At 48.6% G+C, this 24,992-nt stretch overlaps 1 protein-coding gene across 1 annotated transcript; it reads left to right on the forward strand.

Moving 5' to 3' along the window:
• Positions 1 to 114: 114 nt before the first annotated feature.
• On the forward strand, positions 115 to 24,692 carry MLXIP (MLX interacting protein). The gene is given in 16 exon segments (XM_070950357.1): positions 115 to 599; positions 10,564 to 10,670; positions 11,210 to 11,289; positions 11,619 to 11,708; positions 12,268 to 12,309; positions 12,953 to 13,097; positions 14,275 to 14,358; positions 15,066 to 15,148; positions 16,421 to 16,528; positions 16,530 to 17,040; positions 18,949 to 19,076; positions 19,204 to 19,305; positions 20,813 to 20,940; positions 22,292 to 22,415; positions 23,130 to 23,259; positions 23,364 to 24,692. Coding segments are annotated over 16 exon segments (2,439 nt in total). The 5' UTR covers positions 115 to 144; the 3' UTR covers positions 23,486 to 24,692.
• Positions 24,693 to 24,992: the final 300 nt, after the last annotated feature.

The following is a 24,992-nucleotide window of genomic DNA, read 5'->3' on the forward strand; positions in this document are numbered from 1 at the left end:
AGGCGGCGGAGGGCGTCCCAGGGCAGCGGTGGGCGTGGCGGTGGGCGTGGCGCGCGTCGGGGGGTGGGTGGGGCGTTCCCTCCCGGGCCCCGCCCACCCGCGAGGGCCGCGTCGTCTGGCAGCGGCGGCGTCGGGGGCTCCGCGATGGCCTCCGGGGTGTCTCTGCGGGCGGCCCCTCTTCCCCGGCGGCCCCGGCGGCGTCGTCCCGCGGCGTCCCGGCCGTCGTCGTCGTCGTCGTCGTCGTCGGGGGGCAGCGAGGCGGAGGCTGCGGGGGCGTCGGAGGCGTCGGGGGCCGCGGGGGGCTCGGGGGCCGCGCAGATCATCCACTCGGGCCACTTCATGGTCTCCTCTCCGCACAGCGAGCACCCGCCCAAGAAGGGCTACGACTTCGACACCGTCAACGAGCAGACCTGCCAGACCTACCGCTTCGGCGGCTGGGCCCGCGGGGAGGCCGCGGCTGGGGCGGGGGCGGCGGCGGCGGCAGGAGGAGGAAGAAGAGGAGGAGGAGGAGGAGGGGGCGCCGGGGGCCCCCGCGACGGCCGCCTCAGCATCGACGCCTCGCTCACCAAGCTCTTCGAGTGCATGAGCCTGGCCTACAGGTGGGGAGAGGGCTTGGGGGGGGGGCTTTGGGGAGGGGGAGATGAGGGGGGAGGGGGGCAGGGGGGCGAGGGGCTTTGGAGTAGCCAGGTGTGGGAGGAGAGGGGAGGGAGGGGACAGGTTACAGAGTGAGCAAAGGGGGGGGTTGGGGAGGGGGAGATGAGGCAGGGGGGGCAGGGGGATTCTGGCAGGGGGATAAGGGGCTTTGGAGTAGCCAGGGCTGAGGAGGGGCGTTTGGGGAGGGAGGGGACAGGTTACAGAGTGAGCAAAGGGGGGTTTGGGGAGGGGGAGATGAGGTGGGAGGGGCTGGGGGGCAGGGGGATTCTGGCAGGGAGATGAGGGGCTTTGGAGTAACCAGGGCTGAGGAGGGGGGGGCTTGGGGAGGGGAAGGGATAGGTTACAAAGTGAGCAGAGGGGGGGCTTTGGGGAGGGGGAGATGAGGTGGGAGGGGGGCAGGGGGATGAGGGGCTTTGGAGTAGCCAGGTGTGGGAGGAGGGGGGAGGGAAGGGACAGGTTACAAAGTGAGCAGAGGGGTCAGGGTGGGGGGTTTGGGGAGGGGGAGACGAGGCAGGAGGGGCTGGGGTGAAGGGGGATTCTGGCAGGGAGATGAGGGGCTTTGGAGTAGCCAGGGCTGAGGAGCGGGGGGGGGGGGCTTGGGGAGAGGAAGGGATAGGGTACAAAGTGAGCAGAGGGGGGAGTTTGGGGAGGGGGAGATGAGGCAGGAGGGGCTGGGAAGGGAGGGGACAGATTACAGAGAGGGGGGGTCCTGGCAGGGGGAGGGAGGGGGGTCTTTGCAGCAGGAAGCATTGAGGGCCTGGGGGAGGGAGGGAGACCAGGATTGAGGGGCAGTGGGATGAGGGGCTTTGGAGTAACCAGGTGTGGGGGTTTGGGGAGGGGGAGATGAGGCAGGAGGGGCTGGGGGGGAGGGGAGAGAGACCAGAGGGGCAGGGGGATTCTGGCAGGGAGATGAGGGGCTTTGGAGTAGCCAGGGCTGAGGAGGGGGGGGGGGGCTTGGGGAGGGGAAGGGATAGGTTACAAAGTGAGCAGATGGGGGAGTTTGGGGAGGGGGGGATGAGGCAGGAGGGGCTGGGAAGGGAGGGGACAGATTACAGAGAGGGGGGTCCTGGCAGGGGGAGGTAGGGGGTCTTTGGAGCAGGAAGCATTGAGGGTTTTGGGGAGGGGGATGAGGGTCTCAGGGGAACAGGAGGGGACAAGGTGTAAAAGGAGTTTCTGGGGAGGGGGGGCTGCAAAAGGCCAAGGGGTCAGAACTGGGGTGAGAGTGGGCAGCAGCTCCTAGGATAGAGTAGGAATATTGGGGTTCCTTGGAGGAGAGCCACCCCCAGATAAATCATTTAAAAACAACCTTTACAGCCCAGATTGCGGGGCAGGGGTCTCTGCCTCCCCCTCCCCATAATTACGGGATAGTAGAACTCTGCCACGGGGGTGGAATGGTGAGCTGGTGTGAGCTGGTTTCTGTGGCCATTTGACTGGTATGCACAGCTGTCAGAACTGGGTCATAAGTAGCTTTGGGGGGGGGGGTGTTTCTGTTGTGACTCTGAACAGTCGCTAAGCGAGGACTAACTTGTATGGCTGAAACAGAGACTTGAAAATGGCACCTTCTGGCTGTTTTTCCCCTTTTCTTTTTTCTTTTTTAACCTTCTGTCCTTTCTGTTCCTCCTGCCTTGGGACTTGGCTCTTGCCTGTCTGCTAGCTGTTGTTTAAGTACGTGTTTACATTTAAGTTGCATTTACAAGTACAAAATAAAAACAAAAAATGCATTTGCATGCCCTAAAAATTCAACAACCCCTCTTTGCATTAATTTGTACCTGTAAAAATGCAATATAAAAATTACAAACGTTCTTTTTTTTAAAAAAAAAAAAATAACCCCAGCTGGATCTGTAGTTGCAACAGGGCTGAAGTTGCGTGTGGTTTTCACTCGGGGACAGCTGTAAATTACACTTTTCTGCTCTGGTTTGAAGCGGATCCCATATTAGGAAGCAAAAATGAACTTATAAGGTGGGGATTTATCCCGAGGAGCGCTCGGCTTCCCTTTCGCGGATGGCAAGAAATGTTTTATGCTTCAGCAATTTGTTTGCAGAATCTTCGCTTTTTGAACGGTGGTGAGAAAACAGGAGGAAAGTGTGTGTATGTGGGGAGAAGAAGCTTGCTGGATCAGACTGGAAACCAGTTTAGGGTTTGGTCTTCCTGTGGCGACTGAGGCCAAATAATATGCAGGTAGTCCTTGACTTACAACAGTCCGTTTAGTGACCAAAGTTACAACGGCACTGAAATAAAGTGAATGATGACCATTTTCTCACATGCTTAGGACTGTCGCAGCGTCCCCATGATCACGTGATTTACATTCGGGTGTTTGAGATCTGGTTCGTATTTATGACGGTCAGCGGTAGGTTTCCAATATTCTTACCACCAGTTGGCCGCGCACCGGCTCGCTTCGCCCACGCACCTCCCATGCATGCACCCGACCTTGAAAATGTGCCTAAATGGGCCGTCGTAGGTATGAACCGGCCTTTTGTAGTCTTCTGACAAGCAAAGTCGGGGGTGAGGTGGAAATCAAGATTCATTTAATGACGGTGTTACTAATTTTAACAAATGCAACAATTCACTTAACCAACAACTGTGGCTGGAAACTTTCATACAATGGGGCCAACTTCACTTAACAAACGTCTCACTTAGCAACAGAAATGTTGGGCTCCATGGTGGTTGTATGTCGAGGACTAGCTGTATCGTGACAGTTAGCACAAGAATTTTGCAAAGATCACTATTTTGGCGATCTGTTTCTTTTCCTGCTATAACTATATTTCTGGACTTTAGTCAACTGATCAAACGTTTTTCCCCTGGGTAGGAATAATGCTTGTCCAGTTCATTGGGTACCGTGTCCTGGACCTTATATTTAGAAATGATCTTCAACTTATGGCTGTAATTGATCCCGGCATTACGATCATGCCTGTCATTAAGCGAGTCACAATCTTGACTGCGCCCGATTTTACAAAATGAACGCTGCAGTCGTTAAACGAATCCATTATCCACAATGGCTGGTGGTTGTCGTCGTTGTTGTTTTTTTGGGTCAGAAACAGGACGTAAACACCGGATCATTTATTTTATGGATTTATCATCTTTAAGAAGCCAAAAAATGCCATCAATGACGGTAACGGGAGCACGCTAAGAATGGCCCCGAACGCATGTCGGTTGCCAAGGGCTCAAAAACGTGACTTCTTGGCTCAGGGTGAGGTGAGCGACCGTCAGAAGGCTGAATCTGGATCCTAAGTAGCGCCGGGGGAGTTTCATCGTAACTGTGCACGGTCACTAAGCCAACAGTCGTAATTCGAGGACTCCCTGTATTCTGTTTGGTAAAGAAGTAGTTTTCCTTGAACGTCAGCTGTATTCCTAAAAAGCTGCTTTATCAGCTGAAATTAGCCTGTTTGCTCGAAACCACCTTCCCAAACCTGTCTTTTTTTTCCTGCTGTTAGGAGGGAGACTCCGTTTTATGACTCAACTGTAGCCGGAGTTTCCTCATTTTAAGCGCCTCGGAAAAATGACTATTACGGGGAAGCAGAAAATTGGCCCTCTCTGGCATATGAATCACCGCCGGTGGAGAGGTTAGGAGAGTTCAGTACACCGTGAAAAACGCCATATGGGATGGGATGATGATTATTATTATTATTTTGACATTAAATTTATCTGCTGTCCGTCTCTCCTAGAAGCAATTGCAGAAGGCTTACCATTAGCCTGATTCGCCTTCTGTCTGGTTATATTTTCATATATTTAATGTTTGTCGCTTCTAGAAGTTCTGATCTTTATCTGGACATCACTTATTTCTGCAGATAGCTGCTGTTTCTCTCTCTCTCTCTCTTTCCCTCTCCCCCTCTTTTTTCCCTCTCCCCCCCTCTTTGCCTCTATCTCTTTCTCTCTCCCTCTGCTTCTCTCCCCTTCTTTCCCTCTCTCTTTTTCTCTCCCCCTTTCTCTTTCCCTGCCTCCTTCCCTCTTTCTCCCTCTTTCTTTCTCTCTCTCTCCCTCCCTCTTTCTCTCCCTCTTCCTCCCAAACCTGTCCCCTCTTTCCCTTTCTTTTTCTCTCCCCCTCTCTCTCTTGCCTCTTTCCCTCCCTCTCCCTCCCTCTTTCTTTCTTTCTTTTCTTTCTTTTCCTTCTTTCTTCCTTCCTCTCACCCTCTCTATCTCCCTCCCTCTTTTTCTCCCTCTCCCTCCTTTATCCTCTTTCTCTCCCTCTTCCTACCTCCTTCCCTCTTTCTCCCTCTTTCTCTCTCTCTCCCTCCCTCTTTCTCTCCCTCTCCCTCCCACACCTGTCCCCTCTTTCCCTTTCTTTTTCTCTCCCCCTCTCTCTCTTGCCTCTTTCCCTCCCTCCCTCTCCCTCCCTCCCTCTCCCTCTTTCTTTCTTTCTTTTCTTTCTTTTCCTTCTTTCTTCCTTCCTCTCACCCTCCCTCTTTTTCTCCCTCTCCCTCCTTTACCCTCTTTCTCTCCCTCTTCTTCCCTCTCTTCCTCTTCCTCTCCCTCCCATTCCTGTCCCCTCTTTCCCTCTTTTTTCTCTCCCCCTCTCTCTCTTGCCTCTTTCCCTCCCTCTCCCTCCCTCCCTCTCCCTCTTTCTTTCTTTCTTTCTTTCTTTCTTACTTTCTTCCTCCCTCCCTCCCTTCCTCCCTCCTTCCCTCTCTCTCTCCATGGGAAAGCTGTGCTGCTTATAAGCTGGCCGAGCGAGATCTTTCAGGAGATAATGTGTGAATGTGGAGGAACAATGCTGGGGGCTGTGAGGTGTGACCTGCTGTTCCTGAGTTTTGTTTTGTGCGACTAATTCACTTCCCAGCTTTGAAAGCTCTTTCCTACTCGCGGCCCACTTCGTTTCCTGTTTATAGAAAGGGTTTTGGCCTGTTGTGAAATAGGAGGCTCGCTGGTCGCAACTGGAGTAAGACTCATGTCGCTTGTCTGGGTTTAATTTTAAATACAGGCACAGCCCAAGGTTCAAACGGTTTGGAAATATTGCCTGGAAATGCCAGGTAAATACCTGCAAACGGAGCTGCTTTTAACCGCTTTGCCGGTGTAGAAAAAATGTAGTTTTGGACGGGCTGAAAGTAGGTTTCGTGCCACACCTTAGCAAACAGAGAGTTTGTCAGATCATTTTATTCTTGATGCAAATAAAACACCGTGCGAAAGAGTTCAGGTGCTTTCATGGCTTCCCACGTGGGGAAAAGACCTTGGCGTTTGGGCCAGAATGAAATTTTAAATCGTTTTTTTTTTCCCTTCCTTCTCCCTAATTGGGCCTGGTTCCCTTGGATTTCGAGGAGCTTCTGATCCCCGTGGTATGGAAGGGCTCCATCCCCTTCCTCTGCGGGGGGCGAAACGAAATCAGCATCTCTGCCCTTCGTCTGCTTTGCTCCCTTTTTCATTTCCACACCCAAGCAGCCTTTTTTGGCATTTTTTGGGGGGGCGGAAAGCTGCGCTCGGGAAATAAATCCTCCAGGGGAGAAAATGCCGCCTTTAATCCAGTTATATGCCCTTCGTTCAGAAGACGAGGGGAAAGTTTTTGCTCATTTGTTGAGCTTGTCAACTCTTCTGCATTATAGGATGATAAAGTGCCGCTTGATAAGACAGCCTCTCCAAAGTGTTAAGTGGAGGCTGTTTGAACTCTCATCGCTGGGTGCTGTCCCCGCCATGCAAAACCAGTTAGATATACCCCTGGCACCCGGTGGGCCGGCCCAACTGCCTTGTAATCCACTCGGGCTTGTCTTCTGCTGATAAGGGCCGGCCAGGAGTCTGGATTTTGTCCTACAGCAGATGCCTGATGAGGTGGCTTAGGCAGTGCTCCTCCGCCTCCAAGTAGAAGGGGTAGCTTTCAGCAGAGATCCGTTGCTGGAGGAGAAATTGAATATATTGGACAATCATTGGTCCGGCATGGTATAGGGATGGATAGATAGATGGATAGATACATAGATGATATATATAGAGAGAGGGAAGGAGAGAGAGAGGGACAGAGAGAGAGATAATGATAGATAGATAGGTAGGTAGATAATAGATGGATGATATATATAGAGAGAGGGATAGATAGATAGATAGATAGATAGATAGATAGATAGATAGATAGATAGATGATAGATAGATAGATGATAGATAGATGATAGATAGATGATAGATTCATAGATGATAGATAGATAATGGATGATATATATATAGAGAGGGAAGGAGATAGATAAATAGATAGATGATAGATAGATAGATAATAGATGGATGATATATAAAGAGAGAGGAAAGAAGAGAGGGATAGATGATAGATAGATAGATAGATAGATAGATAGATAGATAGATAGATAATAGATGGATGATATATAAAGAGAGGGAGGGATGATAGGTAGGTAGATGATATATAGAGAGAGAGGGAGGGAGAGAGGGATAGATAAGATGATGGATGGATGGATGGAGATAGACAGACAGACATAGGTAGGTAGGTAGGTAGGTAGGTAAGTAGAGATTTACAGACAGACATAGGTAGGTAGGTAGGTAGATAGGTATAGAAAATTTTTATTGACCAAATGTGATTAGACACACAAGGAATTTGTCTCCGGTGCATAACCTCTCAGTGTACATGAAAAACAGCAAAGTAATAATAATCATAATAGCAAAATAATAATCACAACAATGATACCAATAAGAAAAGATAATGGAATAGATGAGATTAATTTAACAGATTAAAATCTGTTCAAGCAGAGGTGGTCAACCATGGCCCCCTTTACAACCTGTGGACTTCAACTCCCAGAATTCCTGGCTGAGGAATTCTGGGAGTTGAAGTCCACAGGTCGTAAAGGGGTCCCATAGTTGACCACCTCTTCTTGAACACGTTTTTCTTGTAAGGTCTGGACAGAGACGAGGAAGAAACCAGCAAAGGGATGGCTTGGGGCCATTAATGGCCATCCTGTTGACTTCTTGGTCAACCCAGAGACACTTTGTGTGTGTGGGGGGGTTGCCATCTCTCTCTCTGTGTGAGAGGTGAGCTGCTTCTTTTCCAGACCTTTTGAACCAGATCCTCCCTTGCCTTTGATGTATTTATAGACCGCTGGGTGGTAGAGAGAACCTGAGGTAACCCTCGATGACAGAAACGGGTTTTAGGTTTCTCCACCTGTCGTATGTCAGAAACCGCTCGGTCTTGAAGCTGTCGGCCTTGTCCAGCTCCCTTTCCTCCAGTTGGAGGGGTCGACTAATGAAAAACTGGGTCGTCATTGTTTTGCAGAACTGCTCACAAGCCTTCTTCAGATGTGGAGTCGACCCAGAATTGCCACTAACCCTGAATGTTGGCCAGGAGCTGGAAACCTTTAAGGTCCTAAAAGGGCTTGGATGATTTCGTCTCTTGCCGTTAAATCTTGTCCGTGATGTGACTTAGTTGGCGCCAACTCAGTTTCCCAGCAACTCACTTGTCAAAAAGTTTGTGGGAACAATTGTAAGCCCCGTCTGTGGCTCCTTCTCCATCCTCCTTCTCCATCGTGGTCCCCCAGTCACCCTCCAATCTGATTTCACTTGTTTGGAATGGCCTAGAGTGAGTTGGACTAGAAGACCTCCAAGGTCCCTTTACCCTTTTTCTTCTTCTTTTTTTTAAAAAAAAAGTTTTTTATTTTTTAAAACAAACAAACATTTAATACATCAGTCATTCCTTCCGTGTGACATCTCGGTGTTGTCTCCAATTGTTCTTCTTTTTGTTATTTTTTCTGTCTTCGTTCTCATCGAATCGATTACAACAATTCATCACTAACAAAATATTCTGATTATGGCATTTTTATATATAACTATTAATTATTTATATCTCTTTTCTAACCAATAGTAAAATTGATTCCATATCTTAAAAGTATTCTGAATCTTCTCTTTCTTTAATCATCAATCTATTCATTTCTGCACAATCTAATTTTTTTTTAATTACTTCTCCTTCCAAAGGTATTCTCTCTGCTTTCCTGTGTTGTGCATAAACAATCCTTGCAGCCGTTATTACATGTATAATCAAATAAATATTTGATTTGATAAATATCCCTTTTTTTTTTTTTTGAAGAAACATTTGCTTTAGGGGTGGAATTCACTTACCTTCGCTACCGGTTCGCACTACCTACACACATGCGCAGAGCGTTTTGCGTATGCGCAGAGGGTAAAGAAAATGACATCAGGGCAGGTCGGCAGAGCCTCCCACAGCCACCGCTACCAGTTCGCGCGATTTGGCTAGAACTGGCTGAATTGCACCACTGGTTTGCTTGAAGAAAGGTTGTTAGCCTTGGGTTAGAGAGAGCGGAATTCACACATCTGCTTCCCCGGAAGAAAAATTTGATTTCTCTAAATCTATATCCCAGATGCGTCGCACATTTTCTCGTAGGAGGAACTGTGAATAGGAGTCGAAAATATATTTGCGTATTTTGGATATGGAGACCATTCACTGGCTTCGGTTTAGGCCTTGACCCTGGGAAAGATTTCTAGCAAGTGTTGTTTACGGTCCAGGAGGAAAATGAAGGACCCTGCAGTGTTTGAAGTAAAGACTGGATCCCATGTGCTTCAGTTTTTTTTTTTCATGCATTGTTGCTTTCCAAAGCTGAGCTGGAGCTCAGCACCCCTGAATAGCGTCAAAGGCCCTTGGCTATTCCACCCTGCAAGCTTCAAAGAGGATTTTGCTGGACTGATGGAACAGAAGGGGAGGCAGCTGTCACGCCTGCCCTGTCTAGACTTAAGCCCGTCACGCCTGTGAGCCCTTACAGGATTATTTCAAGAATAATGTCATTAAAGAGAGGAGCAGGCCGGCGAAGGGATGACAGCAGGACCCAGAAGAGAGCAATGGGGGTGGGATTAGTTAGCATGGGTTGGGGTAGCTGGTAAACTCCGAGACGGCCAAGAAAATCAGGAGGGTTGAATTAAAAGTGGGAATAGCAATAGCCCTTAGACTTATATACCGCTTCACAGTGCTTTTACAGCCTTCTCTAAGCAGTTTACAGAGTCAGCCTCTTGCCCCCCAACAATCTGGGTCCTCATTTTACCCACCTTGGAAGGATGGAAGGCCGAGTCAACCTTGAACTGGTCAAGATCGAACTGCTGGCAATGGGCAGAATTAGCCTGCAATCCTGCATTCTAACCACTGTTCCACCACAGGAGGGAGGGAAGGAAGGAAGGAAGATAAGGAAGGAAGAGCAATAGCACTTAGACTTATATACTGCTTCACAGTGATTTACAGAGGGACGTTACAGCGTTTCCCAAACATGGAAATTCCCATCTTGTGGAACACTAGAATTCCTTTGGCCATGTTACCTGGAGAATTTTTTTGGGTGGGGTGCTTTTCCAGCCTACCTGGTGGACGAAAGCATGGAAAGAGAAGTACCTTCCTGATTTTTCAGGATCTAGAACAGTTTTTCTCACCCTTGGCAAGAGTTATGGACTTCAACTCCCAGAATTCTCTAGCCAGCATGGCTGGACTTCAACTCCCAGAATTCCCCAGCCTTGCTGGGAGTTTGAAGTCCACCCATGCTGGCTAGAGAATTCTGGGAGTTGAAGTCCATACCTCTGAAAGTTGCTGTGTGTATGTGTATGTGTGTGAGAGAGAGAGAGAGAGAAACATTGAGATAGGAATTAACACCGTTTGGCTCAAATCAAAATAATCTGAAAATAATTGCTCTCCACATTTAAACAACTCAGTAGCACAATTCTTTTTCTTGGTGAAAGCTGCAGCTTCTTTTCATTCCCAATTCATAAACTCATATTTTTCCCCCTCCCTTCTTAGAACAGATGCAGCTTTCAGAATGGTTGAAGAAAATGTGACCAATTCCAAAAGTTGACCATTTTTGGGTGCTCCAAAAGTAGGAACTGGCATTGAAAAAAAAAACCCACTTTGTGATTTCTTTCAAAGGTTCCGTTCGGGAAGGGAGGGGCAAACTTCAGAGCTGCTGATTTGTCTTTGTCTTCATGCAAATCATCTCTGCTTTATTCCAGCGGGACTTTGGTTTCCCCCAAGTGGAAGAATTTCAAAGGGTTGAAGTTATTGTGTCGAGACAAAATCCGACTCAACAATGCCATCTGGAGGGCTTGGTACATCCAGTGTGAGTAACGCACCACGTTGTCCCGGGAGAGCTCTTCAAACGAGCCTCCGTGTCTCAGTTAGGACCGAAAAGAGTCCAGTTATTTCCCAACAGCTATGATTCGCTTCTTCATGAGAACTTTCCTGCAAGAGAAGGGAATTTTTAAAACCTGGTTTTGCAAAGAGCAAAGAGGAGGTCTGGTAAAACATTATCTTTTAATATATCCGGAAGGAACTGGATCGTAATCTGTGGTCAGAACCCTGTGAAGAATTTGTAGGAAAGGTTACACCATCTCCTGCAGTTGATCAGAAGTGAGAAGTGATCTTCAAGTCCCTGGTTCTGCTTGGATTCCGGGATAATTGTAGTTGGCCTCTCTTTCGGGCTCACCTCCTGTCCTGCTTTTTGTGGAAATTCTATTCTTGTTCTAATATTGTTTTAAACAAAACAATGACTAGGAGAGGCATGCATGATTAAATCATCTAAAAGAGAACGTCTGAAGTTGGAAATATCAAGCATGCACACCGGGAACCCATCCGGCAAATCCTCTTGCTCTCTTTCAGATCTAGAGAAGAGGAAGAACCCGGTGTGCAATTTTGTGACCCCGCTGGATGGTTCTGTGGACGTTCCTGAAGTACACCAGGTGGGCACATCCTTCCAAATCAATGGGGTGCTCAGCTTCATGGCCTTTAGTTGCTTCCTTTGAGAGACTCTGCCATTTGGGACTACCTGGAGGGGTTTTTGGGAGACATCCATGGGCAGTACAAGTGACCTTGGGCTTCTAATTTATGCTGGTAAAGGGTTGGGTTGGGTTGAGTTGATTGGGTAGAGTTGAGTTAGTTGGGTTGGGTTGAGTTGAGTTGAGTTGAGTTGGTTGGGTTGGGTTGGGTTGACTTGTGTTGAGTTGAGTTGGCTTGCCTAAAATTACTTTGATCTCTCCTATTCCTACCATGTTTCTTTTTTTCCTTTTAGGGTAGCAGAACAAATGAGAAATATTGGAGGCAACGGATTGACATAGTCATAAGAGAATATCACAAGTGGCGAACGTACTTCAAGAAAAGAGTATGTCTTTTTTGTTTTTGAATGGCTGACATTTTGGGGACAAATAATTCCGTTTTGCCAGGGAGTTGCTGTCTGAGCTCAGCTTGTCAAGAAGCTGAACAGGGTTAGAAAACTTTACTCTTTCCTCCAAGGGCCCCTGTTTCACGACCATACAAGCTGACCTTCTAACATAGCATCTTCTAACTTTCCCCTTTCTGCTGGGTTGGGACTTCAGATTGCAGAGTTCCCAGCTAGAGGCCACAATAACTGAGTTGCTTCTCAGGCCTGGCTCGGATCAGGCAGCTTAGTCAAACAGCAGATAACGGAGTAATATTTTGGGAGGAGGGGTCTTCAAGGCACAAGGATGGCTGGTCTTGTTTTGTATCTTGTCTGCATAAATTTGGGGTATCGGCCGTGACTGATAGTCCTGTACTAAACCAATTTGGATTCCATAAAATGGGTGTTTCAAATTCTGTTCCAAGTTGGAAAATTATCCTCCCTCCCTTCCTTCCTTCCTTCTCTCCTTTTAGTTTCGGTTTCACTTTCAATTATTTCCATTTCTTTCCTCTTTGTTTTCCAGTTACAAAAGCACAAAGATGAAGACCTGTCCAGTTTGGTCCAGGTAAACATTATTTTGGCTATCGCTTTTTGGGTTCGGTAGAGACCTCCCTAAGTTTTCCAACGAGCGAACGATTGAAACAAGATCAGATTATATCTTTTCATTGATTGAATAGAGCACCTTCTCCTCCTGAACGTTTAGGTAGAGCACTCTGGAAGCTGGAGGTTTTATAGAAGAGCAGAATTGTGGGGAGGGTGAAATCTACTTTAATGAGCAAAATAATCCAATAAACCTCTTTATTGTTTGAATGGAGCACTTAGTGGTCTTCTTTTGACTCTGTTGGCTGGTTGTCTGTTCCAATGGGTAGCCAGGATATTTATATATTTAACTCTACTGCTAAATAGGCATCCAAGACAAACTTCAAGCTTTAAAGCATAAGTGTCCAACCTTGGCAACTTTTAAGACTTGTGGACCTCAACTCCCAGAATTCCTGGCTGGGGAGGATTCCATGCTAGCTGGGGGAATGCTGGGAGTTGAAGTCCACAAGTCTTAAAGTTGCCAAGGTTGGACACCTCTGTTTTAAAGGCTTAATACCAATCTTAGCGCTAGAATTCTTTTTCGGTCTCCTTTCTGTCCCCCGTCCTGCAGGGCCCCCAGTTCCTCCAGTTCACCTTTTCCTATCCTTCTTCCTCCCCTCCCCCAACAGGACGATGGCTTCTTCAAGAAAGACAGCCCCATGGAACTGGAAGAGTTTTTCACCACTGACGATTACATGTCAGGATCTTCGGACACCCTCTTCTCCACCCTGTCCAGTCACCAGCTGGTCGCCTGGCCAAATTCAAAAGAAAGAGGTAGGGCTTTGCTTTCGTCTCCCTCGGGCCTAGTGGCTGGTAGTTCCAAAGGAGCTTTTTCTCAAGAGGCAACTGGACTTCCTTGTTTTTGTTCTTTGTTTTTCCTTTGAAGGCATTTCGCTTCTCATCCGAGAAGCTTCTTCACTTCTGACTGGATGGTGGGGAACGGAAGGATTTATCTTCCTTGCAGACGGCTGGTCATTTGCATCCTTTTTAGTGAGTCGCTGAGGCCATTTGGAGATAAACCTACAAATAGCCTCAAGGATTCTCTAAAACAGTATTTCTCAACTGGCTGGGGGATTCTGGGAGTTGAAGTCCACCCATCTTCAAGCTTCCAAGGTTGAGAAACACTGCTCTACGTTGTAAGCTGCTCAAGAGGGTGCTACAAAGTGGTCTATAAGCCCAGAGGCTATTGCTATTCCAATTGGAATGGCTTAAGTGAGATGGAAGCTGAGTTCTGAAGACCTCTGCCCTCGCCCGTACGGGCAGCCTTCCTGTGAGGCTGCCAGACCTTGGGCAGATGTTGGGCGCTGGCTGGGGGATTCTGGGAGTTGAAGTCCACCCATCTTCAAGCTTCCAAGGTTGAGAAACACTGCTCTAAAAGGATGCAGATAAAACCCCAATCCTCAAAAATTGCCCCAAAATATCTCCCAAGTCTGCTCCCCCTTATAGATAGTCCTCAATTTACAACAACTCATTTAGTGACCGTTTGGAGTTACAATGGCACTGAAAAAATGGACGTACGACCATTTTTCATACCTATTGCAACCTCCCCATGGTCATGAGATCAAAATCCAGACGCTTGCCAACTGACTCATCTCTTCCAAACGGAACTAATGGCAGAAGGATGCCTCCTGTTTTTGTCCCGGCTTCCTTCGCCCGCCACATCAGCGAAAATCTCACGTTTCTGGGTTGTTTTTTTTAATTTGATTTATATGCCGCCCTTCTCCGGAGACTCAGGGCGGCTTACAATGCATTAAACAATAGCCTTCATCCTTTTGTATATTTATACAAAGTCAGCTTATTGCCCCCACAATCCGGGTCCTCATTTCACCTACCTTAGAAAGGATGGAAGGCTGAGTCAACCTTGAGCCTGGTGAGATTCGAACCTGCAGAAATTGCAGGCAGCTGTGTTAATAACAGGGTGCATTAAACCACTGTACCACCTGTTTTCTAGCACACCTGGGCAATGCCGACATGATTCAGCCGGGACTCTACCCTCTACAGCCCAACTGGATGGAGACTTTGGATTTTTTCCCAGGTGAGCCCGAATGGTTCTGATTTGCCAATCTGGGTCCAGCAACGGCGACCCTTAGACAGAAAGGATCCTGGGTGGAATTGGACTGGCTGAAATATGGTCTCCGTCACAAATAATTATAGGTATTCTCTGAGCTTGGTGGTTTCCATGCAGATGTTTCGTGACCCAACTAGGGTACATCATCAGGGCTAGAAGGGAAGGGGGGTTGGTGGAGTAGAGGAGGAAGAGGAAGAGGACTCATGACTCAACTAGGGAATATCATCGGTGCACTGATGACGTTACCTACTTAGACAAGGAAACATCTGCAAGAAAATCACCAAGCTCAGAGACCACCAATTCAATCCTGAGCTACAAATATCCTCCTCTTATCAGGAAAAATTAAAATTGAGAATTCCTTGGCCTCTTCTTGCTTCCCTTCCTTGCTCAGAAGAGGTCTCCCTTCCTCCAGACTTCGGCTCAGGGTGATTTGCGGACTCTTTCCCCCTGTATGGGTGGGCTTCTGTTCCCGTGGGAGTTTCGTTGCATTCATGTTTACCATTTGCATATATATGTGTGAAGGCTAGAAATTTGAACTATAAATAATCCACCGGTCAGTGTGCTGAGGTCTAGCACCTATATAGGATTCCGTGCTTTCTGACAGAGCTGGCTTGTTCCAAAAGAGCCGAGGAAATATAACGAGGATTTGATTCTCTTCCTTCTGTCTTGGCCAGATATCTTTGCCTCTCCTGCCACCACTACCTCCAGCCTGACATCCAGTGCCTCTTTGTCTGGGGCCATCGAACATTGTGCCCAGGTGAGAAAGGGAAGAGGTGAAGGGGGAGGGCCTTCTCTGTGGGGGCACCTGCCCTCTGGAATCAGCTGCCCCCAGAGATAAGGAGAATCCAAGACCTCGGTGCCTTCCGCCGTGCCCTTAAAACTTTCTTTTTTCAGCAAGCCGGGCTGGCTTAACATATTTTTTTAATTTTTTTAATTTTTAATTGGTTTGTTATCTTAAATTGGGGCCAGATTAATATATATCCTTTTAATTGTTTTTAATGTTTGTATTGTATGTTTTTATCTGGCTGTACACTGCCCTGAGTCCCTCGGGAGAAGGTGCGGTATATAAATTCGAGATAAAATAAATAAAAATAAATAAATAAAGTTGAAGTGGGATGGTGAGACGGGACAGGACATCCGAGTTCACCGGAGTAGCCAATGTTTCCCCCCTTAGTTCTGTGTGAATTTTTAAAGTTTTCCATCCTTTATTTATTTATTGCAGTATTTTTCAACCTCGGCCAATTTAAGAGTGTGGAACTTCAACTCCCAGAATTCCCCAAAGTCTGGCCTCTCTAGAGAATGGACTCTATGGTTGCTGGAGCTCAATGGCTCGGTTTAACCTATATTTTAAGCCAGGTGTCAGCAACCGGGGGCTCCGGAGCCGCATGCGGCTCCCTATCGGGTGAGCCCACCACTGGCTGGCCCCACCCCTCGCCCTCCCCTCCCAGTCACTCCTCGCCTGGCCTGAGAAGGTAAGGGTGACTGTGGGTGATGGAGAAGCGGCCGGGCCAGAGACAGAGAGATACGGGGAGGGGGGAGCGGGAGAGACGGAGAGAGAGGGGGTGGAAGGAGAGAGAGAGAGAGATGTCAAAAGGGTTTTGTGGTTCCCGGCGTTTTTTAAGAACCGGTTCTCTGCCCTAATGATCGGCTAGGTAGGCGTGGCTTGGGGAGGGGGTCATGTGACTGGTGGAAGTGAGTGACATCGGGTTGGCCACGCCCACCCAAGTTTTGTGGCTCCCGGTGTTTTCTTTTCTGTGGGAAACGGCTCCAAATGGCTCTTGTGAGTGTTTAAGGTTGCAGACCCCTGCTTTAAGCCAATGTTTTTTTTTTCAAGCTAGAGCACTTTAAGAGGGGTTGGATTTCAGTTCCCAGAATTCTGCTGGCTGGGGAATTCTGGGAGTTGAAGTCCACGCCTTTTAAAGAGCTTCAGGTTGAGAAACCCTGATCGATTGCACTTTTATTACCTGTAAAATAATAAATTGCCGTTATATTTAGTGGACATTTAACAGGCCTCCCTTTCTCTTTTCAGACCCCGAGCCTCTCCTCGACCTCTTTACGCAGCCCGCTTCCGACGGTGAACCTGGGAGAAGAGCTGGTGGCCCCTCCGGTGCCTGACTCCATCCTCTCCCCTGACCAGTGCCTGGGCCTGAAGAACGGGGGGCCCCTGCCTGCAGACCCCCGGCTTCCCCTCTGAGCTGCCCCAGACCCACTTCCTGCCTCGCTTCCCAACTCTGGGGCTTCCAGAGGTCCCGTCCCAAACGCCTCAGCAGACCCTGCTCTCCTTGAACCCGGAGCTGGGCTTGCAGGTGTCCATCTTCACTCCGGCCGAGGCTCCGAAGTTCGGCCCCGGCAAGCCTTCCGTCATCACCCACACCGCCTCGGCCACCCCCACGCAGAATGTGCCGGCCACCGCCTTCAGCCACAGCCCGGCGGGACTCCTGGCCCCCCAGCAGCCCGGGGCGGGGGTGCCGTGTACGGTGACCACACTCCAGGCGGCGGTGGTGCATCCGCAAGCTATCCTGCACCCGTCGGCCCCCTTCGTCCTCCCCATGGCGGCCCCTGGGCTGCGGGCCAGGAAACCCCAACAGATTGCGCCCGCCCCCGCGGAGCCCGTGCCTTTGATTCTGAACAGTGCCTTCCTCTCCTCAGGTGAGGGGCTGCGGGCTTGGTGGGGGCTGCTTTGGGGAGGGGCTCCTGGCACTGTGCAGGTAGTCCTCGATTTATGACCACGACTCCTATTGCCTCCCTATCTTCAGTGGCTGCTTAAGGATGAACGGGTCCGCCGTGCCCTTAAAAACTTTCTTTTTCCTGCAAGCCGGGCTGGCCTAACACTTTTTAAATGTTTTAATTGGTTTGTTACTGTTTTTAATTATGGGGCCAAATTTATATATATCTTTTAATGGTATTTTAATATTTGTACTCTATGTTTTTATGTGGCTGTACACCGCCCTGAGTCCTTAGGGAGAAGGGCGGCATACAAATTCAAACATAAATAAATAAACTAAAATAAATAAACTACAGCGCAGGGGATTCGTGGCAAACGCGTGTCTTCTCCACCATAAGTGATGTTATGCACCGTTTAGTCCTTTTGTTTCCCTTTTAGTGTCGAACCTACAACGGGCCACGCAGTTTATGGATTGTAATTGTAGTATAGTTAGACCATGTGTACAGTAGTGGCCAAAATTGTGGAAACCTTTTTGGGAAAAGTGTATTTTTGAGGTTTGACGGCTAATAACACCACTTTTTTGGGGGGGAGTTTCAAGATAATCCTATCCCACTGCTGGAATGGCCTGGGAAGAGCCCAGACCTTCACCCCAATTGAAAATCGATGGATTTTCCAACTAAAGAAACTGGTTAGTCAGAAGCGACCCAGCAATAAAAACCCAGTTCATAGAAGCCATCATTCCATCTTGGTTTCACGTTATTATAACAGCTGCAGAACTCAAAAGACTTGGTTGTCGTAAGTGCAAAAAAAAACGGCCCTAATAAGTCACTTTTTTCAATGCTGTTGTAACTTCCGATGGTCACCTAAACGAAGCGTTGTGGGGGTTGGACCGGTTTCATATGTCAGTGAAAAGATTCCGGTCCTTTTTCCGCCTCTTTCTGCTCGGCAGGAAAAGGCAGGCTAGATAAGCAGTGATTAAATCAAATCTCTCCTGCCGCTGCGGCTTAGCTGATGCTCTCTCTCTCTCTTCTCTCTCCTCTCTCTCTCTCTCTCTCTCTCTCCCTCCCTCCCTCTCTCTCTCTCTCCTCTTCTCCTTTTTCTCTCTCTCCCTCTCTCTCTCTCTCTCTCTCTCTCTCTCTCCTCTCTCTCTCTCCCTCCTCTCTCTCTCATCTCTCTCTCTCCCCCTCCCTCCCTCCCTCCCTCTCTCCTCTTTTTCTCTCTCTCTCTCTCTCTCTCTCTCCTCTCCCTCCCTCCCCTCCCCTCTCTCCTCTTTTTCTCTCTCTCCCTCTCTCTCTCTCTCTCTCTCTCTCTCTCTCCCTCTCTCTCTCTCTCTCTCTCTCCCTCCCTCCCTCCCTCCCTCCCTCTCTCCTCTTTTTCTCTCTCTCCCTCTCTCTCTCTCTCTCTCTCTCTCTCTCTCTCTCCCTCCCTCCCTCCCTCTCTCCTCTTTTTCTCTCTCTCTCTCTCCTCTCTTTCTCTCTCCCCCCTCTCTCCCCTCTCTCTCCGTCTCTCTCTGTCTGTCTGTCTCTCTCTCTCTCCCTCTCTCCTCTCTCTCCCTCCCTCCCTCCCCTCCCTCTCTCTCTCTCTCCTCTCTTTCTTTCTCTCTCTCTCCTCTTTCTCTCTCTCCTCTCTTTCTCTCTCCCCCCCTCTCTCTCCCCTCTCTCTGTCTCTCTCTCTCCCCCTCCCTCCCTCTCTCTCTCCTCTCTTTCTCTCTCTCTCTCTCTCCACTCTCTCTCTGTCTCTCTCCCTCTCTCTCTTCCTCTCTCTGTCTCTTTCTCTCTCCCCCCCCTCTCTCTCTCCCCCCCCTCTCTCTCTCTCTTCTCTGTCTCTGTCTCTCTCCCTCTCTCCCCCTCTCTCTCTCTGTATTGTTGTTGTCCGTTCCTTCTCTTCCCAAGTCCGAGACTGCCAGCCGTCGAGACAGGCCTCTCCCCACCCGTCCGAGCAGGGCCTCAGCCCTCAGTCCCCGCAGAGCAACCGGTCCAGGAAGGACACACCTGAGCAGCCGCAGGTCTCCCTCTTCAAGGTGAGTTGAAATCATGAGGGAGGGGGAAGGAGGCTGGGCTGGGGAGTTCTGGGACTTGAACTCCACCTGTTGAGAAACTTGGGGTTAAAGTAATTGGGGGGGGTTTGTTCTGTTTTAATGGGCACAGAGTCGCAGAATGAAGCATATCTCGGCCGAGCAGAAGCGGAGGTGTAATATCAAGATTGGCTTTGGCACCCTCAACAGCCTGGTCTCCCCAAACTCTAAATCGGTAAGTCATTTCTTGCGGGGTGGGGGTGGAATCCCCAGAGAGTTTTCCTCCTCCTCCTCCTCCCCCCTCCTCCTCCTCCTCCCCCTCCCCCCCCACTCCTCCATATCTGCCAAACATTGCATCCTTCAAATGAAGGTCTGTGTCAGGGACAGCTGCTTCAAGTACCAGCCAAAATGAAGATTTTATGGGGAGTTTCCTTCCTTCCTTCCTTCCTTCCTTCCTTCCTTCCTTCCTTCCTTCCTTCCATCCATCCATCCATCCATCCATCCCATTCTTTCTATCCCTCCCTCCTCCTTCCTTCCTTCCTCCTCCCTTCCTCTCCCTTCTTTCCTTCTGTCCACCTGTCCATCCATCCTTTCCTTTCCTTCCTTCCTTCCTTCCTTCCTCCCACCCAACCCATCCATCCATCCATCCCATTCTTTCTATCCCTCCCTCCCTCCTTCCTTCCTTCCTCCCTTCCTCTCCCTTATTTCCTTCTGTCCACCTGTCCATCCATCCTTTCCTTTCCTTCCTTTCTTCCTCCCTCCCTCCCTCCCATCCATCTATCCATCCATCCATCCATCCATCCCATTCTTCCTACCCCTTCCTTCCTTCCTTCCTTTTACTTTTACTTTTACTTTACTTTATTTTGGATTTATATACCGCCCTACTCCCGAAGGACTCAGGGCGGTGAACAGCCAAAGGATAAAACACACATAATACAAAATTTAAAAAACAATGTAAAAACACATTAATAATTTGGCCCATACAGATTAAAACACCCCTATTGTTTTAAAACAAATTTAAAATTAACAATTAAAAGGATTTGGAAGGGATTCCTCCCTTCCTCCCCTTCTTTCCTTCTGTCAACCCATCCGTCCATTCTTTCCTCTCCTTCCCTCCTCCCTCCCTCCCTCCCTCCCTCCCTTATTTCCTTCCTTTCTTCCTTCCCATCCATCCATCCATCCTCCCCATTCTTCCTATCCCCTCCCATCCATTCATCCATCCATCCCATTCTTCCTATCCCTTCCTTCCTTCCTTCCTTTTACTTTTACTTTTACTTTACTTTATTTTGGATTTATATACCGCCCTACTCCCGAAGGACTCAGGGCGGTGAACAGCCAAAGGATAAAACACACATAATACAAAATTTAAAAAACAATGTAAAAACACATTAAATAATTTGGCCCATACACCCCTATTGTTTTAAAACAAATTTAAAATTAACAATTAAAAGGATTGGGAAGGGATTCCTCCCTTCCTCCCCTTCTTTCCTTCTGTCAACCCATCCATCCATTCTTTCCTCTCCTTCCCTCCTCCCTCCCTCCCTCCCGCCCTTCCTTCCTTCCTTCCTTCCTTTCTTCCTTCCCATCCATCCATCCATCCTCACCATTCTTCCTATCCCTTCCTCCCTCCCTCCCTCTCCCCCTCCTTCCCCTGAATGTCAGATTTCAGGCCCAGGGTAATATCCTCCCCCCCCCCTCCCGCCCGAGCTCAGCCTGGACCCTCTTTTCGGTGCCCCCCGCAGATCAGCCACGCCCTGACCCTCCAGAAGACGGTCGAGTACATTGCCAAGCTGCAGCAGGAGCGTTCGCAGATGCAGGAGGAAGCCAGGCGCCTTCGGGAGGAGACGGTGGAGCTGAACGCGGCCATCATGTGAGGACTCGGAGTAGCTACACACAGGCCTTTCCTCTCCCCTTTCTTGGTTGACTTACTTGATTTCAATGCCCCCCCCCCTCTCATAAAAGCCCCTCTGGGCAGCCAACCTTCCCTAAAAATGCTAAAGACAAAAAAAATTAACAAAGGGCTAAAAATTCCTTGCAGGCAGTCCTGCACTTCACCGCCACAATTGGGGCTAGAATTTCCATCGTTCAGGGAGGCGGCTCTTAAGTGGATCAGCCCTAACCAGTTCTTAAGCGAATCAGGTCATTAAGCAAATCTGGCTCTCCCCCCCCCCCCCCTTTGACTTTGCTTGTCGTAATTTAGCTGGAATTTAGCTCACAAAAAGGATCACCACAACTGTTTTTGATCACATGACCGTGGGGATCCTTCGATGGTCCTCAGTGCAAGAACTTGGAGTCCTAGTGGACAACCATTTAGATAGGAGCCAGCCGTGTGCAGCAGCTGCCAAAAAAGCCAACACAGTTCTAGGCTGCATAAACAGAGGGATACAATCAAGATCACGTGAAGTGTTAATACCACTTTATAAGGCCTTGGCAATAAGGTCACACTTGGAATATTGATTCCAGTTTTGGTCGCCAGGATGTAAAAAAGATGTGGAGACTCTGGAAAGAGTGCAGAGAAGAGCAAGAAAAAGAGGATTAGGGAACTGGAGGCTGAAACCTATGAAGAACGGTTGCAGGAACTGGGTATGTCTAGTTTGATGAAGAGAAGGACTAGGGGAGACATGATAGCAGTGTTCCACTATCTCAGGGGCTGCCCCAAAGAAGAGGGAGTCAAGCTATTCTCCAAAGCACCTGAAGGCAAGACAAGAAGCAATGGGTGGAAACTAATCAAGGAGAGAAGCAACTAGAACTAAGGAGAAATTTCCTGACAGTGAGAACAATTAATCAGCGGAAGAACTTGCCTCCAGAAGTTGTGAATGCTCCAACACTGGAAGTTTTTAAGAAGAGATTGGACAACATTTGTCTGAAGTGGTGTAGGGTTTCCTGCCTGGGCAGGGGGTTAGACTAGAAGACCTCCAAGGTCCCTTCCAACTCTGTTACTCCTATTCTATTCTATTCTATTCTATTCTATTCTATTCTATTCTATTCTATTCTATTCTATTCTATTCTATTCTATTCTATTCTTCTAAATAAACTGGTTATACGTCACTTTTTTCAACGGCATGATAACTTTGGATGGCCACTAACCGAATGTTTGTAAGTCAAGGGAGATCTGTAAATAAATTCCGCCTGTTTTTGTCCGCTCGGCTGTTGTGACTTTGGCTTTTGATCCTTCTTTCCGGCCTGAGACTTTTCCTGTCTTTTCTCCCTTTCTTCTTCAGCTCCTGCCAGCAACAGTTGCCTGCCACGGGGGTCCCCATCACCAGGCAGCGGTTTGACCAGATGAGGAACATGTTTGAAGACTACATCCGAAACCGGAGCCAGCAAAACTTGAAATTCTGGATTGTATCCTGCTTTGGCCTGGGTGAAACTAGGGAAAAGACCCAGAGGCCGAATATGGGAAGGAGAGAAATAGGATGTGATTTTTGTCAAGGGGGAAGAGCCCATCGAGATGTCACAGGAGAAGTGGGAAGGGGAGAGGGCCGGCCCTTTGGAGGTACACTGCTCCTGAACCTGGAATCTCTATTGGGCTGCTGTGGCAACCTCCTCGCCAATCTAGCTTTCCTAATGTCGTTTTTAATCCATTTTTAAAGCTGGCCGGATAAATCCTTAGGGTGGTTTTTAAGCCGTGGATTTTACAGGTGTCATTCTGTAAACGGCCTGAAGACCTTTTTAGAATGGGGGAAAAAATGGGATTCAGGAGCACTTCAGGTTGGTTGGATGGGTGGATGGAAGGATGAGTGGATGGAAAGGAAAGGAAGGAAGGAAGGAAGGGATGGATGGATGGACGGGCAGAACGGAAAAAAGTAATAGTTTCTGTAGAACCCCTTGTTTGTCTTCTTGATTGACAGTGCTCTCCAACTTTTCATAGTTCTGGAGAAGGTTGAGAAGACCCAGGAGCTTCGTCAACCAATAAAACTGGGTGGGACTTTTTCCTCAATTTAACCTGCCCCATTTCCCTGGAGGTACCCTGTGTTCCAGCCTCCCCTCCCCCTCCACTGAGTGTCCAGCAATCTCAACCTCTATCCAGTTGGCGCCTTAACCCCTATTTTCCTGCAGTTCAGCGTCATCATCGAGCCCCTCTTTGAAACCTTCAACGAGATGGTGTCCACCACCAGCCTGCAGGAGCTGAATCGGACAGCCTTCATATGGCTGGAGAAACACTGCTCGCTCCCTGTCCTGAGGCCCAGTAAGTTGAGTTGCTCGTGAGATCTTGTCAATTGTCTTGTCTGGAATGCACCATGGTAATTAACCGGGCTGGTTGATTTTGTTTTGCGTCCTTTTTTCTCCTAGTGGTTCTGAACAGTCTCCGGCACCTAAGCACTACAACCTCCATTCTTTCCGACCCGTCCCTCTTGCAAGAACAAGCCATCCAGGCCTTGGGCAAACTGCACAAAACACCTGGAGAAACGTAGCAGAAGACGCGGTCAACCACAGCGGTCATCCCTGCCTCAGTAGAGATTTCTCCAGTTTGGGACTTCCTCCAGAGGTGTGGGAACAACCTTTCCTGGGAGTTCCCTGCTCACCTGCTGGCTGAGAATACAAGGATTCGCTTCCCCCACAATGTGGAGGGCGCTCAGATGTAGAAGGAGGCCTTGCAAGCTTCCTTGGGTTGACTCCACCATCAGGGACAAGAGGCCGCCAAGCGGGGAGGACAGAGCGTTGAGGTTCTCCAACGCTGCCTCTGGGTTTGTTGGTCGAATGTGAAAATGCAACTCAGGGAAACTTGTTTCCAGCAATAGACGCCCCCCCCCCCCTTTCAGTGCAACCTCTCTGAATATATATGCAGTAGGAATAAGCTTTTTCTCCAGCTTGACCTCAAGTCACAGGGGGGCGCAGTGGTTAGAATGCAGCGTTTGCGGGCAAAACTCTGCCCACAGCCTGGCGTTCGATCCCGACGGAGCTCAAGGTTTGACTCAGCCCTTCCATCCTTCCGAGGTTGGTAAAAACGAGGAGCCGTTTTGTAAAAATTGCCAACCCGTGGCAACGAGGGTTTGCAATGTGCAAATAATGCTCTATGTCAGTGTTTCTCAATCTTGGTAGCTTGAAGATGGGTGGACTTCAACTCCCAGAATCCCCCAGCCAGCAGCGCTGGCTGGGGGATTCTGGGAGTTGAACTCCATCCATCTTCAAGCTTCCAAGGTTGAGAAACACTGCTCTACATTGTAAGATGCTCAAGAGGATGCTACAAAGTGGTCTATAAGCCCAGAGGCTATTGCTATTGCTGTTGGAGAGAAGGAATGGCTTAAGTGAGATGGAAGCTGAGCTCTGAAGACCTCTGCCCTCACCCGTATGGGCAGCCTTCCTCTGAGTCTGCCAGACGTTGGGCAGAGCAAGCCATCTTGAGAAGGGGCAGGCAGGGGAGGTCTCTAGCCATTTTGGGAAGAGCCTTGGTGAAAGGACAGAGGTGGGGGGGCGGGCTGCTTACCTAAAAGAAAATTCTCCCTCCGTTCTCCCCAACTCCACCCCAATACCTCTAAGTCTTGAGGCATACAGAATTCTTAGTCGATCGATAGGGAGATTTTTTTTTTTTGTATTTAATAATTTTATTTTATTCCAAAAATTAAAATCCAAAAGAAAAAAAAAAATTGAAGAGAGACGAAATAAAACATTGAACAAAAACACTGAGGAAAAAAAATGTGAATAAAAAAAAAGGAGAAAAATACATTATTATACACCCCTCCCCTTATTTCAATCATAATACCTGTAATAGCTATCAATTTTTTCCCCCTCCTGTTAGAGGATAGTGGTTCATCAGGATCTGGGCAGCAGAAGAGACTGTTAGCTCCTTGACTTTTAACTCTTAGACTCTTGAGTCTTGACTCAACTTTTGACTCAAGCCCCCTCAGTCCCTTTTCTAGTATAACCGGGGGTCTTGGGGGGGGGGCACTTGTCTCAGGCCACCCTCAGCAGGCTGTCTAG

Source organism: Pituophis catenifer, unplaced genomic scaffold, assembly GCF_029215685.1.
Source record: "Pituophis catenifer annectens isolate HBS135680 unplaced genomic scaffold, rPitCat1.0.hap2 SCAF_10, whole genome shotgun sequence".
Taxonomy (NCBI): domain Eukaryota; kingdom Metazoa; phylum Chordata; class Lepidosauria; order Squamata; family Colubridae; genus Pituophis; species Pituophis catenifer.